The 19,825-nt window shown below is 31.8% G+C and overlaps 3 protein-coding genes across 5 annotated transcripts; all 3 read right to left on the bottom strand.

Annotated features, from left to right (window-relative positions):
- Window positions 1-475: 475 nt before the first annotated feature.
- On the bottom strand, window positions 476-3,412 carry LOC125053151 (gamma-interferon-inducible lysosomal thiol reductase-like). Of its 2 annotated transcripts, none has more exons than XM_047654384.1 (5): window positions 3,280-3,412; window positions 2,578-2,663; window positions 2,342-2,491; window positions 1,524-1,709; window positions 476-1,338 (listed from the first exon to the last, which is right to left on the bottom strand). In XM_047654384.1, exons 1-5 carry the CDS (start codon window positions 3,332-3,334, stop codon window positions 1,123-1,125), a joined length of 693 nt encoding a protein of 230 aa, XP_047510340.1. In that variant the 5' UTR covers window positions 3,335-3,412; the 3' UTR covers window positions 476-1,122. The 2 variants fall into 2 exon arrangements, with proteins under 2 accessions (XP_047510340.1, XP_047510348.1); XM_047654392.1 differs by having other exon boundaries at window positions 2,578-2,654; window positions 3,280-3,398.
- Window positions 3,413-5,318: 1,906 nt separating this feature from the next.
- On the bottom strand, window positions 5,319-7,842 carry LOC125054254 (GILT-like protein 2). 2 transcript variants are annotated; one of them, XM_047656018.1, is made up of 6 exons: window positions 7,729-7,842; window positions 7,485-7,537; window positions 6,801-6,953; window positions 5,964-6,152; window positions 5,546-5,759; window positions 5,319-5,493 (listed from the first exon to the last, which is right to left on the bottom strand). In XM_047656018.1, the coding sequence occupies exons 1-6, from the start codon at window positions 7,784-7,786 to the stop codon at window positions 5,489-5,491; spliced, it is 672 nt and encodes a 223-aa protein (XP_047511974.1). In that variant the 5' UTR covers window positions 7,787-7,842; the 3' UTR covers window positions 5,319-5,488. The 2 variants fall into 2 exon arrangements, with proteins under 2 accessions (XP_047511974.1, XP_047511966.1); XM_047656010.1 differs by having other exon boundaries at window positions 5,319-5,759.
- Window positions 7,843-8,622: 780 nt separating this feature from the next.
- Window positions 8,623-11,243, bottom strand: LOC125051362 (GILT-like protein 2). The gene is made up of 5 exons (XM_047651621.1): window positions 11,126-11,243; window positions 10,667-10,731; window positions 9,875-10,033; window positions 9,371-9,556; window positions 8,623-8,873 (listed from the first exon to the last, which is right to left on the bottom strand). Exons 1-5 carry the CDS (start codon window positions 11,202-11,204, stop codon window positions 8,640-8,642), a joined length of 723 nt encoding a protein of 240 aa, XP_047507577.1. The 5' UTR covers window positions 11,205-11,243; the 3' UTR covers window positions 8,623-8,639.
- Between the last annotated feature and the right edge of the window lie 8,582 nt (window positions 11,244-19,825).

Raw genomic sequence — 19,825 nt, 5'->3', positions numbered from 1 at the left:
ACCGTATTTATGCTCAAAGCTCTAAGGAATTTTCCCAATTAGTCGACAGAGTGCACTGTGCAACGTGGGCACTATCCGATTTCAGTGATGGTTTGGTGGGGTGTTAGCTATCAAGGAGTGACTGAGTGAATTCTCGAGAAGGTAGTGAAGCCCCTTAACATCACCATGTTCAATAACAAAGAATGGTTCTTCCAGCCAGACTCAGCGCCGGGTGATTCAGCTAGGTCTACGCAGTTGGTTGGAAACGAACCTTTCGGACTTCATCAGAGCTGAAGAATGGCCGTCGTCTAGTCCCGATTTTAATCGGCTGGATTATGTTTTATGATGATGATATGATGATATTATTTTATTTTTCTTTGTTTCAGTATTTATGGCAAGACTAGGTATAGCCGGTATAACATATTTGTTATAATATTTATGATCACGGTAGCGATAATATTATTTTGTTATTTGGGGTTAAGAAACACTCCGTCTATATTATTGATATTTTTTTATTACAGATAAGTGTAACAGCTTCATCAAGGCCATGAAGTAGAGAGGTGAACGTTGATAAACCAAAAAAATAAATAATAACAGATTGACTATATAGCATAAGTTTAGTGGGAAATAAGATAAAATAAGGAAAATCCACAGGAAAAGTATTAATATTTTCCATTACTAACGCGCTTGACGTGTAATTCTAGAACTATTTTAAGCCAAAATTTGAGCCTCAATTTATCCTGTTTTTGTATACCTATCAATAATTCATTGATACAAAAACAGCATTTGTCACCGATTTACATCTCAATTGTTGTATTGGCGAAGGGGTAAAGAGCGTATTATTGTGAATTGCAAATTTAACTTATATGGCATTTATGCTAAATATGTATGTTTGCAAGCGTTTCAAATAGATTATTCTATGACTTAAAACATTTACTATAACGTAGGATGTGTGTGTTCTATACACTGGCCTAGTATATAAGGAAGGTATTCATATCATTCCTCAATACACGAATTTAGTTATTTTATATTACATATATACATAATTTAACGGTTACGGTTTAATATAGGTAATCGATTGCTCTATTTAAAAAAAATAAACTGAAGAATTACTATATAATCAGACAATTATTTTTTAGTTTTCTATACGCAGGGTGGTGGTGGTTCCGAGAAATATTTGCATACTGCTTTGACTAAATTTTCTCCTTGATACTCCTCTCCATTTATAAGAACGAATGGCACATAGTCGTAATTAATTTTATTGCTTTCCACTCCGTAGTATTGTAGCAGTTCTATGCCCTTTGCTCCATTGGCACATGATTTTATCGGTGTTGAATCTATTCCCATTTGTGCTCCACACTGAAACGCATCAAGTATATTAATTTCAATTTTTTATTTCTGCGTCATTCATTTCGTCAACAAGTATTTATGAAAATAATGTTTAGCAGACATTCGTATTATGGTAAACAGAAACATTTTTCACGTTCGACATAATCTGATCAAATAAACAAAACCAGAACATGTTTCGTGTCCAAAACTAATACCTTATCAGCGGCTATGTCATCCGATCCCTCTTTTTCTTGTGAACTCTCCATCATGCAGATATTAAACTGTAACGCAGCTGTGTGATTTTTAATTATATCCAAGGCACATGCGTGAAGTTTGTTTCCGTAGCATTCTGTTGGCCCGTGTTGACATTTAAATTCCACTTTACCGTCATGTTCTTCTGTCTGTTAAACCAATATTTAGTACATCGCATGAATCAAATAGATTTTCTTTATTTATATAAGTCTATATATTTATAATAAAATAACCTAGCTTATGTTCAGAAAATAATAATTAAAAAGAAATAAGTGTTTTTCTATGTAAAACTAAATATCTGTCAACAATATATTTATAGATTCGGTTTTGCATTATAAGTATTAGATACACTTTTGACATCTGACGGTTTTAACCCCATATGGTTTTCATTTAGTTTTGTTTTAATGTCATTATTACAATAAATATATTTTTTAATGATATAGTTCTAACTTCGAAAAAATAGATTTTATTTTAGTTATAGTTGCATGTTATTTTTGTTAATTAATTATGTATTTCTTGTACTTTACCCTCTGTAGGTGTTTCGTTTTTTTATTGTTTCATACTAGGGTTGCCTTGATAAGGCCGCCCGATGCCTAATAACTTATGTAACCTTACTTATATTTTGTTTTTTATATGTATAATTATGTGTATTATGGCAATGAAGTATAAATAAATAAAATTGATTATATTCGTTATAAGGTTATTGAATATTGACGTATCAAATGTGATATAAGTAATTAAACTTTGAAAATGACGGATTTTCTACAGTTTTATATATTACCTTAGCATTTCCGTACGGATAAGTTTGAATATCAAGATACTCATTCATCTTAACGACCGTTTCATTAAATTCAGTGGTCTCAAACTCTCTGCAACCTGGACAGTGGCATTCGTAGAATAATTGTATTTTTACTTTCTGTTCCGTGTACGTCTGCAAAATATAATTAATAAGGCTTCTACATATATTAAGTATTTATTATACGAATTATTATATAATATATAGGAATATTTATATACCTTGTCTGGAATAAAATGCATTAAATCGTCGTCAACAGTAGGCGGATCTTCTTCAGGCAAGGGCTTAAATGGTACATCTGGAAGAACTGTATAAGGATATACATATATAGTATATACAATATTTACTGCACTTAATAAGCCTCAAGTGATATTTTGTTTGACTAATCCTGTTGTATAGATTTGTTTTTAACTTGACATATGACAAAAACATATTTGTAACCTTATTTATATTTAACGTCAAAATCTTATCGGTCAAGACATATGTGAAGCAATGAAGTGTCTCATTAAGAAAGTGTTCTCAAGAATCAGTTTCTAATTGTTACAATTTTATTTAAGGCAGTTTTTTATAAAACGTTTCATGTCAAATGATAAATAATTTTGTGTCTTCAAGTATGGATGGACCTTTGCTAGGATAAAAACGTATAATCTTAAAATAAAATTAGTTGTGTAAGACGTACAGACCCGAGTTGTAACGTACCTGCTTTTTACTTCACAACATAATAAATACGGTAAAAGAAGGTCAAAGTATTAGAAAAAAACAATAGAAATAACTTGAAACTAGAAATGGCTTGTTACGTTTGTATAAACTTCTGTGGTTTTTAAATGTAATTTTAAAGTTTATTTGTATTTTCTGACGTATAAAAAATTTAAATATTTTTGTTTAAAGTACTATAAACTAAAATAATTAAAATATTTCCTTACCTGTCGAATCGATTAATGTCACACAGGATAAACAAAGAAGGAATATAGGCACCATTTTATATGTTCTCTCGGTTCGAATGTTTATTGGATACTGAGTTACTGACACAACATTTGGGTCAATTAATACGTATCGTATATCATTTATTATTTATATATACATATATATATATGACTTGGAAATACCCTGGTAAATGTAAGCTACGCATAGTTTATTTTATTATTTAGACATTTCACATTGTTTCTATTCAAATTTTCTTTTTATCGCAAATATTATTGATGATTTTTTTAAATAAAATGAAATTACATATATTGTGTATGGTATATAATAAAGCTTGGTAAACCGTGATGTGAAAGAGATGACACATGATTAGAAGGCATAGCAATAGTAGTTTAACCAAGTAGTTTTGGCAAGTAATTTAACCAACGACCAGACAACCCCATATATCTCACTAGGAAGTGAGATTAGTTTACTTTCAAACGGAAAAGTAGTCTATTATCTTAACATATATAAATTACGTGTCACGTTGTTTGTTCGCTATGGACTCCTAAACTATCGAACCGATATCAATAAAATTTGCACACCGTGCGTAGTTTGATCCAACTTAAAAGATAGGATAGCTTACATCTCAATTTATACCCGTAAAATTATTTTATTGCAAAATATTTATTTATTATTTGATAGTCACAATTCTAACAGATGGCGCTGTGTTGAAAGTACCAACGTTTCACATAAGCTACAATTTAATGGAATAATCACCAAAAAAGCATGTTGGATTGGTGTTCTCCTGCCGTTTTTCTTGATTAGTTTACTACACTGTAATATAACAAAAATCTTAGGGCCGATTTACATTATCATTAGTGTTTAGGAGAGTGCTTTAGGATAGTACTTTAGTTGAAACATGTAAACGCTACTTGCTTTAGTAAACGCTACGCTAAAGAACTTGCCTTTCAAGTTGTACTAAAGCACTCTCCTAAACACTAAGATAATGTAAATCGGCCTTTAGCCACAGCAACGCTTGGCCGAGTCTACTAGTAGATATATATATATATACAATATATATATATCTACTAGTAGACGTAGACTATGGTGCATACCTATTATATATATATATATATATATAATAGGTATGCACCATAGTGATACAGACAGGCTAAAGCTAAAGAAAGATGTCTTTTATCTCAATATAAAAAGGAAATGTATAAATATTTTCGTAAAAAAATGTATTGATTTATTTTCGATTTATTTCATTATAAGGAGATGGATAGATTCATTACATAATAATTATTAAATTAATTATAACGGACATTCAAGAATTGCAAAAGAAAATTATCAAAATACTGTTCCACTATAATAATTATCTTGCACCTACCATAATAGTGGGGGAGTCCAAGCCGGGATTTCAAGATTTACTACAGCGTGGTAGATTAATATACAGGGAGATACCTTGTACCCGGTTAAAGTACCTCTACCAAATATGAGCCCCATATACATGGCCGCACGTCAAGGATAAAGGATCAGATTAGTAAAATAAATTAATCATCAGACTTTCTCGAGCGGAGCTTTAAGGTAGGGTGAGTTAATTACATGCTAAGAAGTGTATATTTCACTAATCTGACAATTTGCAAGTAACGTAAAGAAAGAGGAGGGCTACATGTAAAAAAAATTCACCTGACTCTGAAATGACGCTCGAGTAAATCCCCATTTAGCATCGTGCATAGCATACTATAAATATATATCGAGACACGAACTTAATGAATTTAAAACAACTTTATATTTATAATAAAGTTCTCTCCACACTAGCCTAACATTCTCCAAACCGCAACAGTTGACTCATACAAGTATGCGTCGAACCTGTTATCTTGCATTACCTAAAATACGTACGAACTACGGCAAAAAAATGTTTACCTACGAAGGCGCACAGCTGTATAATAAATTACCCACAAATATAAAAAATATTACTTCTTTCAATTCATTCAAATTGAAGCTTAGTGAATATGTTAGACACAATTACTTTTAAATTAATTGCTTTTTATTCATATTTCATAGGTTACTTTTAGGTTTATTGTATGTACAGGTAACTTTTTATCGTGATTATTCTAAGAACGACGATAATGTAATGTTAATCTTAAGTGTTATTCTCATGTAAGAGACATTTTTGTCTTTTTTGTGAAATAAAGTCTTTAAACCTAATTATATGAATAGTGTGATTTATTTATCTTTTTCTTCGTGTTTAGAATTTTCCAAATTCCATGATACTTTTATTTTCACAAGGTGGTATAGGGTTCACAAAATATTCACAAATATCTTCCATAACGTCGTCACTTCTTATATATTTTGACCCATTTATCCATATATTTGGTACACCACGGATTTTTGCTTTACTTGTTTCCTCTCCGTAGTATTTAAAAAGTTCAATGCCTTTTTCACCTAGGGCACATTCTTTTATTCCATTTGAATCGTATCCCATGTTAGAGGCACACTGCAAAAAGATACCTCTACAATTCAATATAAAAATGATACCTATTTTAACGTCTATCAAGTATTTAATTAATTAGCGATACTATTAGCTTATAACTATTAATATCTCTATGACTTTGTGCTAAGTTGGAGTAACGAGCTAACAGTCTATTCTACTTCCTATAGGTTGTAAATAATGTGAGATTACACCAAAATAGGCAAATACCTTGTCAGCAGCTTTATCATCAGAACCCTTGTTTTCTTGTGATTTGTCCATCATACAATTGTTAAACAGGAGAGCAGCCGTTTGGTTTTTAATTAAATCTAAAGCACAGGCGTGCAATTTATTACCATAACATTCATCAGGCCCATGTTGACACACATATTCAAATGTATCATTAGGGAGATGTAATCTCTGAAAAAATCATATTCATTGACAATTTTAGTAAAATAATTAAATTAATTCTTCTTTACATTATAGCTTGATTCAGAGCAGTCATAGACCACATAAAAAATAAATTTTACAAATTCAAAAAAAAAATGAAATAAAATAAATGTAATAAGTTCGGTACGTGTCGTTAGCGGAGGCTCCAGCTCTGGGGTCTGGAATTGTACACCGCGACCCAAGAATCGTCACTCCAAAGGAACAAAAACAAAGTTAGAGGAAAGTCTTCAATATTTTTGCAAACAAGTTTTATATACTATTTATCGTATAATATATATCTTGATGGTCTTAATGGCCTTTCTTACATTACCGCGTATATAATTATTTACTTATTCTTATTACATTGATATAAAGCTGATGACCACAGTTTTGCGTTGCAAAGACAAAAAACAGAAATTGTCGTTTGTATAAGCAATAAAATACATATTCGTTCCTCCATGCTACTCTTATTTTATTTTTATGTTAACTTGCCGAAAAACTTCAGTCAATATTATACATTAAATCTATGAATAATTTATATTATATAATATACCAGGTTCAAATTCGAATACCACCTGGAAGTATAATTTTATATTATATGTAATTAAATCTTACACAAACATCTGCTAGTAAACTTACGTTAACATTTCCATATGGATATGTTTGAATATCCAAATAGTCATGTAGCTTTTCAATAATTTCTCTAAAATGATCTGTTTCAAAATTCCTGCAGTACGGGCAATGGGTTTCATAATAATATTTTATGTTTAATTTCGTGGGCTTCTCAATCTCCTGAAAATGATATATACTAGGAATAACGCGAGGAATCCACACATGAAACATCGGAATTTTTAAAATAGTGATAATAAAACACGTTTATATAATATATCCTAATGGTCTAAATTTGAATGGAAAATAAATATTACGAAGAATTGGAATTGCGATTTTTTACTATCACCCTTGCGATTCTGTAACTACGATTACGATAAATACGATTTGGCATTCTGATAAACAATAAACTACAAGCTCCCTCCTTTTCAGAATGCCAAATCATAAAATGACTACTTCACGACTGATTTGAGCGCGACCACCGCTGCGAAAACCGCTGTGTGAATTCGAAAAGTGAGTTACAGAATCGCACGGCAGTTTATTAAATATAGCAATTAGATATCCCGATTAGATAGACCGTACTTAAAATAAAATACATTTATGTTGTGTGTATACACCTATAAAGTCGACTTGTCAGTTAAAAGTTGAATTAAAATGCAAATTTAGCTTAATGGATGTATAAAAGATTAAAAAATATGGAAAAATATTTTTTACCACGTTCTCATCATCTAGTTTTGTTTCATTTTTCTCCGTAATTTCGTTCGTCTCTGTAAAGGATTACTTGTGCTTTACATTTCAATATTTTATGTAAGAGATGAATATAGTATTAATGTTAATGTGAGAATAAAACAATTGCTTATTTATTTATGAAACAAAGAAATGCAAAGTTTAAAGTTTTTGCGGAGTAAATTTTTAAATAAAACCGAGTTATAAAAAGAGCAAATAATAAAGATTTTACCTGCTAATGCACTTATTATAAAATAATGAACTAAAAACAAATAAATTATAGTCTTCATGTTAACTTCTATATCTTGTTAACAATGATATCAAACTAACTCACATTTATTAGATATAATGTTATTATCAATCAAAGGTCATTAGCCATATCACAGATCAAACTTGCAAGTTCATTAGAACGAAGTGTTTTAAGTGTTTATATGATTTACCGCCCAAGCTCAGACGTTCTTGGTATTTTCAAAAGAAACTTCGAGGCGAAACTTTAGCTTGAAATTTCCCAGCTGGAATTTCGGAAAACGTCTCTTGACTATCTGATCACGTATACAAGTACAAAGAATATCAGCAATACAGATGTAAAATTATGCCTGTCCCTTAAATCTACCAAATTAAACCAAAAGTTAAGTTTTTTTGCAAGTTGTTAAGTTAAAGCCCTTATGTAACGAAAAACCATAATTCAATACACTTATTGGAAAACTTCGTACTCTTTTTCATAAATAACAATACGATGATTTCATAGGACACTTCGACTGGGTGTCGTAAGACTGATTTCGGTTCTCCGACTTTATTTCTTTGAATTTTGTTTCAGATTAATGGAGGTTCATTTAAAAGGAAACTGCAGTTTTTATTTCAATTTATTGTGTGAAAGGAAAAGGAACGTGGCCGAAATAAAGCCTTTTTTTAATTCTATTTATTATTACACACACCAACTGATTTCCACCTCCTTCGACATGTATATATGAATAATATCCAAGCACATATAGGAACGATATAATAATAACAATGAGCATATGGTTTGGTCAAAGCACCAAGTCATTGTTTAGAAGCGCGGCATCCAAAATTAAAATAGCCATGATGATCGCCAACCTTCGGAAGGAGATGGCACTATAAGAAGAAGATATTTGTTTTTTTTTATTAGTTTATTGACAAAATATCCTGACATTCTGTAGGGGTTTCAGCAAATGCTGCGCAAACATCACGCATAAAGTGTGTTCCGTCATTTTTGACACCATTTATGAGAATGTGTGGTACGTGCTTGAAATTTGCCTTTTTGCTTTCTTCGCCGCAGTATTTTAGAAGTTCAGTGCCTCTTATACCCTTAGCGCATTTCTTTATTGGTGTCGAGTCGATTAACAGAGCTTTGCCACACTGAAAATTTTACTAATTGATAAGTTGCTTTCATCTATATTTTATTGATTTATCTTCATTAGAATAACTTATTAATATAATATGTCTATATAAGATTCAGGGAAAGTGTAATCGGTAAATTGTGAAGCTGAATAGTCACCGCACACAATAAATTACAAATATATGAACAGTAAGTAAAAGCAAAAATTTGTTTTGCTCTACTTAGTGGCATCACCGTGCGACTATCATCCCAGAGTGCGAACCTGTCGTGGGTTCGAACTAAGCCACTAAGTCAAAATTGCTCTATAGAATTTTAAAAGGGTCAATACTTTTAACTGTTGATGATGAAAATATCGTGAGGAAACCGGAATGCCTCAGACCCAAAAAGTCGACTGCGTGTGTACTTTCATTTTAGAAAAAACAAATGATCACGAAACAAATAAGAAATCTGGACCTTAAAAGGTTGTAGCGCTATTGGTTTCGTTTTCAAATTAAATGGCCTGTTTAACAAGTCTTACCTTGTCAGCAGCGTCATCGTCAGAACCTTGATTGCTGTTAGAATACTTCATCATGCAAATATTATACTTCAAAGCTTGGGTATTGGACTTCACAATATCCAGCGCACATGCATGTAACTTGTTCCCGTAGCATTCAGTAGGTCCATGTTGGCAAGTGAAATAGATTTTGTTATCCTTTTTAACTGTCTAAAAACCACAAAAAAAATTAATTCTACCATATATATATATATATTACTTGGACATAATGTGTGTAGTATTGGAGTCAATCTGTGTATTTTTGTAAAAAAATCATATAGTTTTAACCTGTACAATAATTTTGGTTGTCATTTACTTTAATTTCGGGTTAGTTATTGTTAATCGAATCCACGATGTAACGTCTAAAGATATCAGGTGATATGAGAGAGTATATCCTTAGTGCAAAGTAGACCAAAAGTTTCGGATTTTGGAGTAATCGATCGCACTGTCGAAGTAATCTGGGCCACATAATGACTTTCTTATACTTACATTAGCATTACCATAGGGATAAGTATATATATCGAGGTATCTTCCTAGTTTTTCTAAAACTGGGCTGAATGTTTCTGTGACGAATGATCGGCAGTGTGGACAAAAAACCTCATAAAATAAATTAATTCGTACTTTAGTCGGTTCTACAAATGAAAGGACCTGCAACAAATGCGAGAGTATACAATAGACCACAAATTTTCGCTAGATTTAGTACTTATAATACTACGAATAAAATGCTATTAATTTAAGTTTGATAAATTAATGAACTATGTAGGTGTCAATTTGTTTAATCAAATTACTGTCAATGACTAATCCTTAATGAAATGTTAACTTATTTTGTAAATTCAAAAGGGCATTGCAGACCACAATAATTTCAAAATATTAAACTGCCCGAAATTGTATTCTTTACATCAGACTAATTCAGAAACTACTTGAACAATGTCTGGATTGCATCACCGTTTGAATGAAATTATTTCTAAATAAATAGGCTATATTTGTTTCTTAAATATCTAGTCATAGTGCGTGTAGGCCCGTACAAGCCGGTACAATATTAATAGGTTCTTGTTTACATTTTTTTTTAGAAATTCCGTATAAAAACATAATGTCACTATTAGATATTATTCTCTCAATGATGTTCGAACAAGCTTTCAATAAAGAACATAGATGTGTTTGAAGTATTTAAAAAAACTTTGAAAAAGTTAGTAGATAAACGTATTATTTTAAATTTATTAAACTTTCATTGACTTTGACTGACACGAAAAGGTGAATTATTTGTCAACCTCACACACCTACCTGTTTTAAATCTTCTTCAGAACCATTACCCGGCCTATAGAAGTCGGAAGCGGCATAATAGTAGTCTGAAATAAAAAAAACCTTTAAAACTCTACAACGCACTTATAGTATGTATAATGTATATATAGTATATAATCAACTCATATCCACCAATACTTTTCATAAAGTGACATAAATTATGTAAAAAAATCTATTAGCGAACTGTTTTCAACGTTTTGTATCAAAAAAAAAATATGTACAAGGAAAAGTAAGGTTAAAATAGATTAAAATTTGAAAGTAACTAGAAACTGAGTCTTAATAAATCATAAATAAAATTCATCCAATGGTAATACGTATGAGTTCTACTGTTCTATAAGAAGTTATAATGGGATTATAATACTGGTTTTGACAGTATTTTATAACCCCTTTACTTTATTATTATGATTGCTGATTATTTTACATTACTTAAAACGGACCTACCCAAACTAATAGCATTACACTTCACCGATAAACAAACAAAAGTAACAATTATAATTAACTTCATGTTAATGTTTGACATGTAACAATGTTTAATACATCAACAAATAATACTTATATATAAAAACTAATATTACGCAAATAAGTAAAAATATTTAAGCACTCATTACTTTTATTGTTTCTTTAAATAATTCAAATTTCAAACGCGTGTTGAATACTTCCATAGAAATATTTTTATTATAACGATTGACGTAATCGTTTCCATTATTTATAGGACTAAAATACTTTCTATGTATATGTTACAGTTAAAACCGGTTTTTTAGATAGAACGCGTTATTCCTAGTTAGAACGCGTTTTTACTAAACGCCTTTGTTAAAACTAGAATTAACTAATGCTCACAATTGAATATCAGTTAAAACTAGTTATTATTAGACAAAACGCGTTTTTTCGCGTATGTAAGAAAGGATGTATGTCAAAAAGGTGTCTCTGCAAGAAAAATAGCTACCTTTGTAATTCAAAATGCCACGATAGTTTGTCTTGCAATAACAAGTAGATCGTCATCTTTTTTAATTTTAAGGTTGTTTGATTATTTTTTTATTGTATGTTTACCAATATCTCTTAAAAATATTATTATAATGTTCCTTTTTTAAATTTTATGGTTGTATTCTGTTGATTTGTTTGATTATTTTATTTTCTTTTAATTAATGTTGTCACCTTGGCAACTACTTTATGCTGATGTTCCCTAAAATGTTCCTTTAGTGTAAGTTTTTTTTACTAGGTACGGTACTATGTTTCTATACTTTTATATGTTTACATACGATCTTTTTAATAAATATTTTTAAAACTTTATCTTGTTTTCAATCCCAAAATTCAAATTAGTTTCTCTAGTGCTAGTTGTTATTTCTAGTTTTGACAAAGGCATTTAGTAAAAACTATTTTTAACTAGGGAAAACGAGTTTTAACTAAAAACTAGTGTTAACTGTAACATATATACCACTTCGCTTGATTTTATTATAAAGTTCATAGCGCATGATATAATCTACTTATGCGCTATAATAAACATATTGATTCATCTAGGGTCCTCCTTATACTTTGTACGTCGAGGGAGATCCGAGAGGACTACAACTATGTGAAGTCGGACCAAATTTATCTACCTAAGGGTTAATAATAATCAAACCATATCAATTGCTGAGATAAGTGATCATTGTTAGTTTTCCACTCTGCCCTAAGCGAAGGAAACACTAGTCTATATATCAATTACCTTTAAATTTTACCTATTTTTCAAAGTTTTAAAATTTTTGTTTTGATCCTTAAATTACATTAGTATTTGCAAAGTCCTACACATTACATAATACGGATTTATATTTGGATTTTCCCGGCCCGAAATATAGCTTAAAATAGAAATTTTGGTTAAGGAAAATTACGTTATTGAACAGTACTATCGTAAATCTACATGAAACCGACATACGTCAGCTCGCATAAATATCAACAATAGAAAACATTCTCCATCCTTTATGATAAAACGTCGTTTGATATCCTATCTTTACAGGTTTTTGTCACATAAGTAAACCTCTTAAAAGCTTGGTTGAAGGCCTGAAAGGATGTTCAGGTATGAACAGAATTTCGATGATTATACTCAAGTACTTGTGTCGGCTCCATCATTGTTCGCCGAAGCACCGGCTATGAATGGCTCTAGTTACAAGGATTAAGCTAGACGTTTGCACCACCACCGTATAACTTTGTAAGCGCAGCCCTTTCACACACAGTTTAATAAAATTACAACTAAAATCCTTTTAGCAATTAAGCTGCCAGATCCTGTTTGAGCTCACGCTTTTATTTGATCCTTTCAACTCTCACAAAGGCAAATTACTTTAGAATACTTTTTGTTATTTTTTACCTTAATTAATGTATGTATTTATAAAGGCGCATATATCAATTCAAGATATATATTGGCCTAGTGGCTTCAGCTTGCGAATCTCATTCTTGAGATCGTAGGTTCGATCCCCGGCTGTGCACCAATGGACTTTCTTTCTATGTGCGCATTTAACATTCCCTCGATCCGTGAAGGAAAACATCGTGAGGAAACCGGCTGACCTTAGACCCAAAAAGTCGACGGCGTGCGTCACGAACAGGAGGCTGATCACCTTCTGGCCTATTAACAAATGATCATGAAACAGATACAGAAATTTGAGGCCCAGACTTGAAAGGAAAAGGTTGTAGGGCCACTGATTTATTTATATTTATGTATTATATAAATAGTTTATACCTCGTTAATCTAAACTCTAGATAGTATAACTTTGCTATAAGGTGGGAGAGAAATTAAGTTAGTCTGTTGCAGATACCAAATGTACACTGCACCGTAGAGTATGCAAATATTGTATGAGTTTGAAAGTTTAGAATATTATAATTTTGTATTAAATTATCAAGAACAAGAAGCTTTTAAATGCTCAATATGAAACGAACAAACAAGCATACTTTAAAAAATCAAGCTCCAAGTGAAAAGAAAAGAAAAATTCAATACCAGATAATTGCATTTTGATTTCGCTTTACGGCCGATACAGATGTAGCAAAGCAATGAAACCTATAAGCAAATATTATTACGGGAGCAGATCTGAAAAATTCAATTTCAGACGTGATCTATCTCCGGAGTTGATCATACCTTTCCAATAACTGATTTCAGCGTCATTTTTCATTCGCAATTTGTGATTATTTTTCGATTTGAATAGATTTCTAATATCTATACATTTTTGATTACTGATTGATTGCCTGCTACTTTATATTTCGTTATACCACGTGACTCTGATATTAATCGAAGACGGTTTCACACAGTCACACATTTTGAGTCATTTCTCCAACTACGGTTTGGTTCTATTTAGTTAGGCCACGAAGACTTTGGAGATGCTGAGTGGACACTTTTCTACAGCGCATAAAGCTCACAATAAATTTTATTAAATCATATTGGTAACTTTTTCACTTTTACAATATTTAGCAATATTCAGTCATTATTTAACAAAAGGAAGTTTAAGTACAATGGAGAAATGCCGTTGACGGCCGCTATATTATTTGTTTTAACTTTTTATTTATTATCTTAAATTAACAGGTAAGTATTACACAAATTTACTTGTAATGTAATGTAGGTATATCTATGGATATAAATATAATAATAAAGGTAATATGTATTCCAGGTACAATAAGAGATCACTATATCCAAACCACTGGACGAAATACAAATTCTTAACCATAATATGGTTTAATTTGTATTTTCAGACTAAATGCGCACCTGCCGCTATCCAAGTAATGAGATTTAATTTCAATTAGAGCCAGGCTCGAAATCTACTCTGCCTCGAAGCCTTGAAGCCCCTAATGGCATGATTTACATCCAGTTTTATTAACGTAAACAGTTAATGAAACGGAAAGCGATTTCTAATGGACAATTAATATTATCACAAAGCCATAATATGTAGAGGCATTTATAAAAAAATGAGACGGACAGTAATTGCAGTGTATAAGATTCTGTCGTGTTAAGGCTATAGTTTTTTTCGCTTTATGTCGTTTCAGAATTTGTTTTTGGGAACACTCAAAACTGTATAGTGCATTTCATTATACTTACACTATTATACGATAGAAATTTTTCATCACTCACTCACCCCGCTGGCTCTGCAACCCAAAAAGTGTCTTGGCCTCCAAAATGAGAATCTTGCAGTGCTCCCTGACCTGTGCCACCTCCCACCAATGCTTTCAGCTGCAGCAGGCCCTCCTCGACTCTGACGATCCAGCGGTACCTTGGCCGCCCTACTGGTGTCCACAACCACCAACACCAGACAGGCTCAAGTAATTTTAAATATTATATTTATTTATATACATATATAAATATTTAGAAATCTCTCATATAACGAAACTAGATAAACAGATTTTTCGTAAAAGGTGAATCAAACATCGTTTATAATAATATCGAGAAGTTTTAAAATATGGGAGAAAATTGCATGTTCCGTTTATTACGAGATACACCCTAATTTTTCCGGAATGCTTTCGACATCTCATGTAAAATTCAGCTTTCTATCTTCGATCGATATCGTTAATATATTATATGCGTTTAACTTAAAACTTAGCGCAAGTTAAAAGGTGTAGATCAGAGAAAATGTCGCCGCATTTCAATGTTTTATTCATCTCGTTATGATTCGAATAAATATTCTTGCTTCGTCTAGACAATCACTGAATCTATTCTGTACTATACAAACCCTATCTCAATAGATAGTGTAGAATTATTGCCATCATATCTTGTTAAATTGGCGGAAAATTTTGGCTTTTCAAACCTCCGTATGGGCAATAAATATTTCATGAGGCTTTAAATAAACATTGCTTTTTAGTATCAGTACACTTATTGTTACGCTAGGTAGGTCTTTATCGTGTAAAAAAATGTCTTGAATTAAACAGGCCAAAATATATACTTTGGTTATACTTTTAGATAGTTGCGAAAGCAGATTGCACGTTCATGTATCTGTGACGTAAAATTATAAAACAGATGCAGAATTTGGTATACGAGCGGTTTCGACTGTTGGAATAGATTAAAATAGTTATGACTACAAATACAAGCGGGCGTAGTTTAGTTTTTCAATACTAAACTGATGACCGTGCCTTATAAAAAGTTGTATCATAAAATACCAACCTGAACAACTCACACGTTTAATGTGGGTTTCGTTTTATTATTGAAATAAAAAATGTTCTTCACGAGTTGCGTGTGTTACACTCTCTGGGGAGATTTCCTCCATTTCCAAGGAAATTGTATTTTTCTAATACACTGACGTCAATTTACCACAGCGCTAGATTATTTATATTACAGATTGAAGTGAAAATTTTCTGAAAAGCTTTTGACATATAATGTACGTAATTTTGCTACGTCTTTTATTTCTTATATGTTAACGAAAACTTTATATATATCTGAAAATTGAATAACGGGCAAGATGTTAAGTGATAAGTCAAGTGCCGCCTATGGACACTTACACTGTCAGAAGGCTCGCAAGTGCGTTTTCGGCCGTTTAAGAATTTTTACTCTCTTTTCTTAAAGGACCATAGGTCAATATATTTATATGTTGTAAGTTATTTATTATTTTCTGAAGTTATACCATCTAACACATAGAACTAATATATAATTAGCACATACTCGTAGTACTTAATAATAAATCATGTTTATTTTTAAACCAGAACTATAAAAAGTAAAAACAATAATAATTATGATTACTCCTGAAAACTCCTATACATCAGGAACAACAACCGATCCTGTCAAATACAATGCCTACTGAACTAAGAATTTGAAGGTACTACGAGCCGAAAATAAATTCAACAATATTAAAAAAAAATTTAATATCATCAAAATCTATAGGTAAGCTATTGAACCCAGCGTTTAAATAGATTTATCGGCTAATTCGAGGTTGGATACCGGCTGGGTCGGATACCCCGCCATTTTTGTATACTGAGTGAACTTTGAATCCACTTTAAGAAAATTCTAAGTTCAAATTTATGGTTGGATATTGACTTAAGCCCCGTAACCTAGCATGGCGTATATCTTTTCTTTTGCTTTATTTTATATTTAATTTAACCTGATTTTTTTTAAATATCGTTGTGAATCGACATGCATTAATTAAGGAATAAAGAAAAATACACTTAGATCAAAATGGCGTAGTAATTCGTCACAAAAATAATTTACCAAGGTTGTATTATTTTATTCATTACCGTGCTATAATTGCTTTAACAGCAACATAACCGCACAATTTTGCAAATTAATTAACGTAAGAAAGCATTACAATCCGTTTATAATTAAGACAATACATAGTACGTTTTCAGAAGAAAATTCGAATCTTTAATAATAAATTTATATTTTTGTGGTATATTATAGGAATTTCTTGTTGACGCTACAATGTTGAGAGTGCTACATTACGTAGCACGCTATCACTTGTGGAAACTAACGTGTATCTGAGCTTGGTTGCATTTTGAACTGACTTCAAATAACCCGAAGAAGGTTTTCTTCTTAGTTTTAGACTTGAAAAATGTATCTGGTATATATTCAGTACTTAGGCTTGCGTAAACATTTTCCAGTCACTTATTTTAGAACTTGACTTTTGGCGACCGACCTTTGCCGTTCGAGGCAAACCTTTGAAGTGCTAAAAAGTAAAATACGTCGCTTGTTTGTTTAAGCGAGCTTCGGGTATTAAATCGTGGGTCAAGTATTGGGGTCGCTCTCTACTAACTTATTAATACTGGCATCAACCTCGCTATCTCTATGCTTCTAGATCTACGCGATATTTACACTACATGAATAAAACATTGTATGAAAACACCTTGCTGCAAATACGTGAGAAAAAATACTTTTTAACTTTAAAACTTGTCGTTGCTACACTAGATCTACATTTTAAAATTATTCAAAATATGTGCTTCAAAATTTTCAATTTATTTGTTGCTTAATTTGTAAGTTACTATCAACGTTTATTTATTAAAGCAAATTGGTAATTTTAAATTTTGCTCCTTTCGACTTCAAATAGTCTCGCCATTATTGTAATCAGATAAAATACAACGTATCTGTATATTATACGCCGCTTTATAGTGCCATGGAGGCATTTGTGAGAATGGGTTTATAAATTTTGGCTTATTAGCACTTTCCCAACATTGATAAAAATTAAAAAATTCTACTGTAACTACTTATTCCACTAACTAAGCTTAAAGTGCGTGTCACACGCGAATCCTTTACACCTTAATATTTACTCACCCACAAGTAACCTATTTATTTTAAAACATATTCAGCGGGGCTAGTCTGTAATAATGTCCCGATTTTCAATGATTGACTGAATAATTGGCGTTTATGAACAAATTGGCTCAAAGTCAAAAGTCGTTTTTAGTAACCGAGTCCGTACTTTTAATAATTACTAAAACTCAATAGCGAATTCAATGATAAAACCAAAAATAAACGTAGTAATTGGCAAAGTTCAATATCACCAACCTTTTTTTACAATACATAATATTATATGAAAGCCACTCTGGCAGCTTGCGCTCCAGGGCAGAAGAGAAAGCTTTATTTGGGTGAAACCCATTAAGTGTTCCAATCACATTTTTATACAGAGTACATGTAAATTGTATATTATACATAGGTATGTATTTTTTTGACATTGCCTTACCTTTGTGACGTAGTAGCAAAGGAATTGATTTATCCCGTAGTTTGGATTGCTCTTGGATTTTTACAATAAATGAATGAAAGAGAAAAAAAACACAGTTAAATTTAAAATTGCATTTTTTTTTTTACTTAAAAATGCCACCTGTGAAATACTATTCTAATCTAATCGAAATTCACGACATACCCATGTGTGTAAATTGTAACCTTTTTACTATTTGTAATAAAGTTTTTAAGGCTTTATCAGAATCGCAAGGGTTGTCTTTAAATCAGATCTGAGTGCAATAAGAGATTTTCAATGTTCGAAGTACAACAAATCCATGTAAACAACATTTGCTTCAATGTTTGTCAGTTTCAATTAAAATAATTTCATTCGGATATAACCGCAGATGCAGACGAGGAAACTTGTAGTTAATAAATCCAATACAAGGAATTAGAAGTGCTGTATGTCATTAGTAACAAGTCTACGTCCCTTTGACCAACTCTACTAATTTATACAACTGGTGATACAAAGCTTAGGTCGACAATCTCATTTAAATTTCGTTCCAGCAAATTATTTTCACTTGTAAGTTTTCCTGTAGCTCTCCGCGTTGCATTAATTTATTGCATTGAAAAAAGGGTAAAAGAATCTAAATAGTGCTTTAGAGTTGCATGTTAATTATATTTTTAAATTGCAAAAAAAAGTAAATATATATATTATATGAAATGCTTCTAATTTTACAATTACTGCCAGTTCTCAAATCAAGGGCGTAGAACGGAAGAGAAGAACTGGCAATAAACTCTCCGCCACTCTTTTTGATCGTCAAGTTTTTTGTTTTACACAACGTTTGTAAGGAGTTGCAACCATTACACCATGTTCCACATGACATCTTAAATAATAAATAATAATAAAATAAATTAAAAACAATGATTTGTCCTCTATCAGCAGGAGCCATAGTGAAATTGGAGCACGCACTTCCATTCGTATAATGAACGTTATAAGTACCTATCAAATCGCGTACTAGTTATTGAAGATAACATGCTATTATAAAGATGGTAATGTCTTTCTTTAATCGGCAGGTCATCGTGAGCGTCGTGGTCAGCAACGAAGCATCAGGAGCGGACTATCAGTTTCCACCGGTTGCCCAGCGCCTCATTTTTTATAGTACAGTTTTGAGAACGATTTTTTATAAAATAGCTTGCGGGACGACCAAAAAGGGCAGTCTGCGCAGCCCATAGACACCCATTTTTAGTCGGTGCGTTGCCGGCCATTGAGGGAGGAGTAGACTCGCTTTTTGAACATTTGGAGGTCGCATCTCTGAGGGAAGACGATCGATTCCACAGTTCGCTAGTTCGCAAAAGAAAATGCATGAGCCGATGAGTCTTTCCCTTCGATCGGTCCATCTGGTTGGTGAACGGCCACGTGATCTTTTGCCTTCTGTGTTAACTATCAGTTAGTCCATGTTCACATCGCCTCTGCGCATTGTATGGCCGAAATAATATACAATTCGCTGTAGGCGCCTGTCTACCATATGGTAGACAGAGTCCGTATGCGGAGTTGAGTC

The sequence above is a fragment of the Pieris napi genome, chromosome 1 (genome assembly GCF_905475465.1).
Source record: "Pieris napi chromosome 1, ilPieNapi1.2, whole genome shotgun sequence".
Taxonomy (NCBI): domain Eukaryota; kingdom Metazoa; phylum Arthropoda; class Insecta; order Lepidoptera; family Pieridae; genus Pieris; species Pieris napi.
Note: the sequence above shows the minus strand (reverse complement) of the source record. Positions and strands in the feature narration are given on the sequence as shown.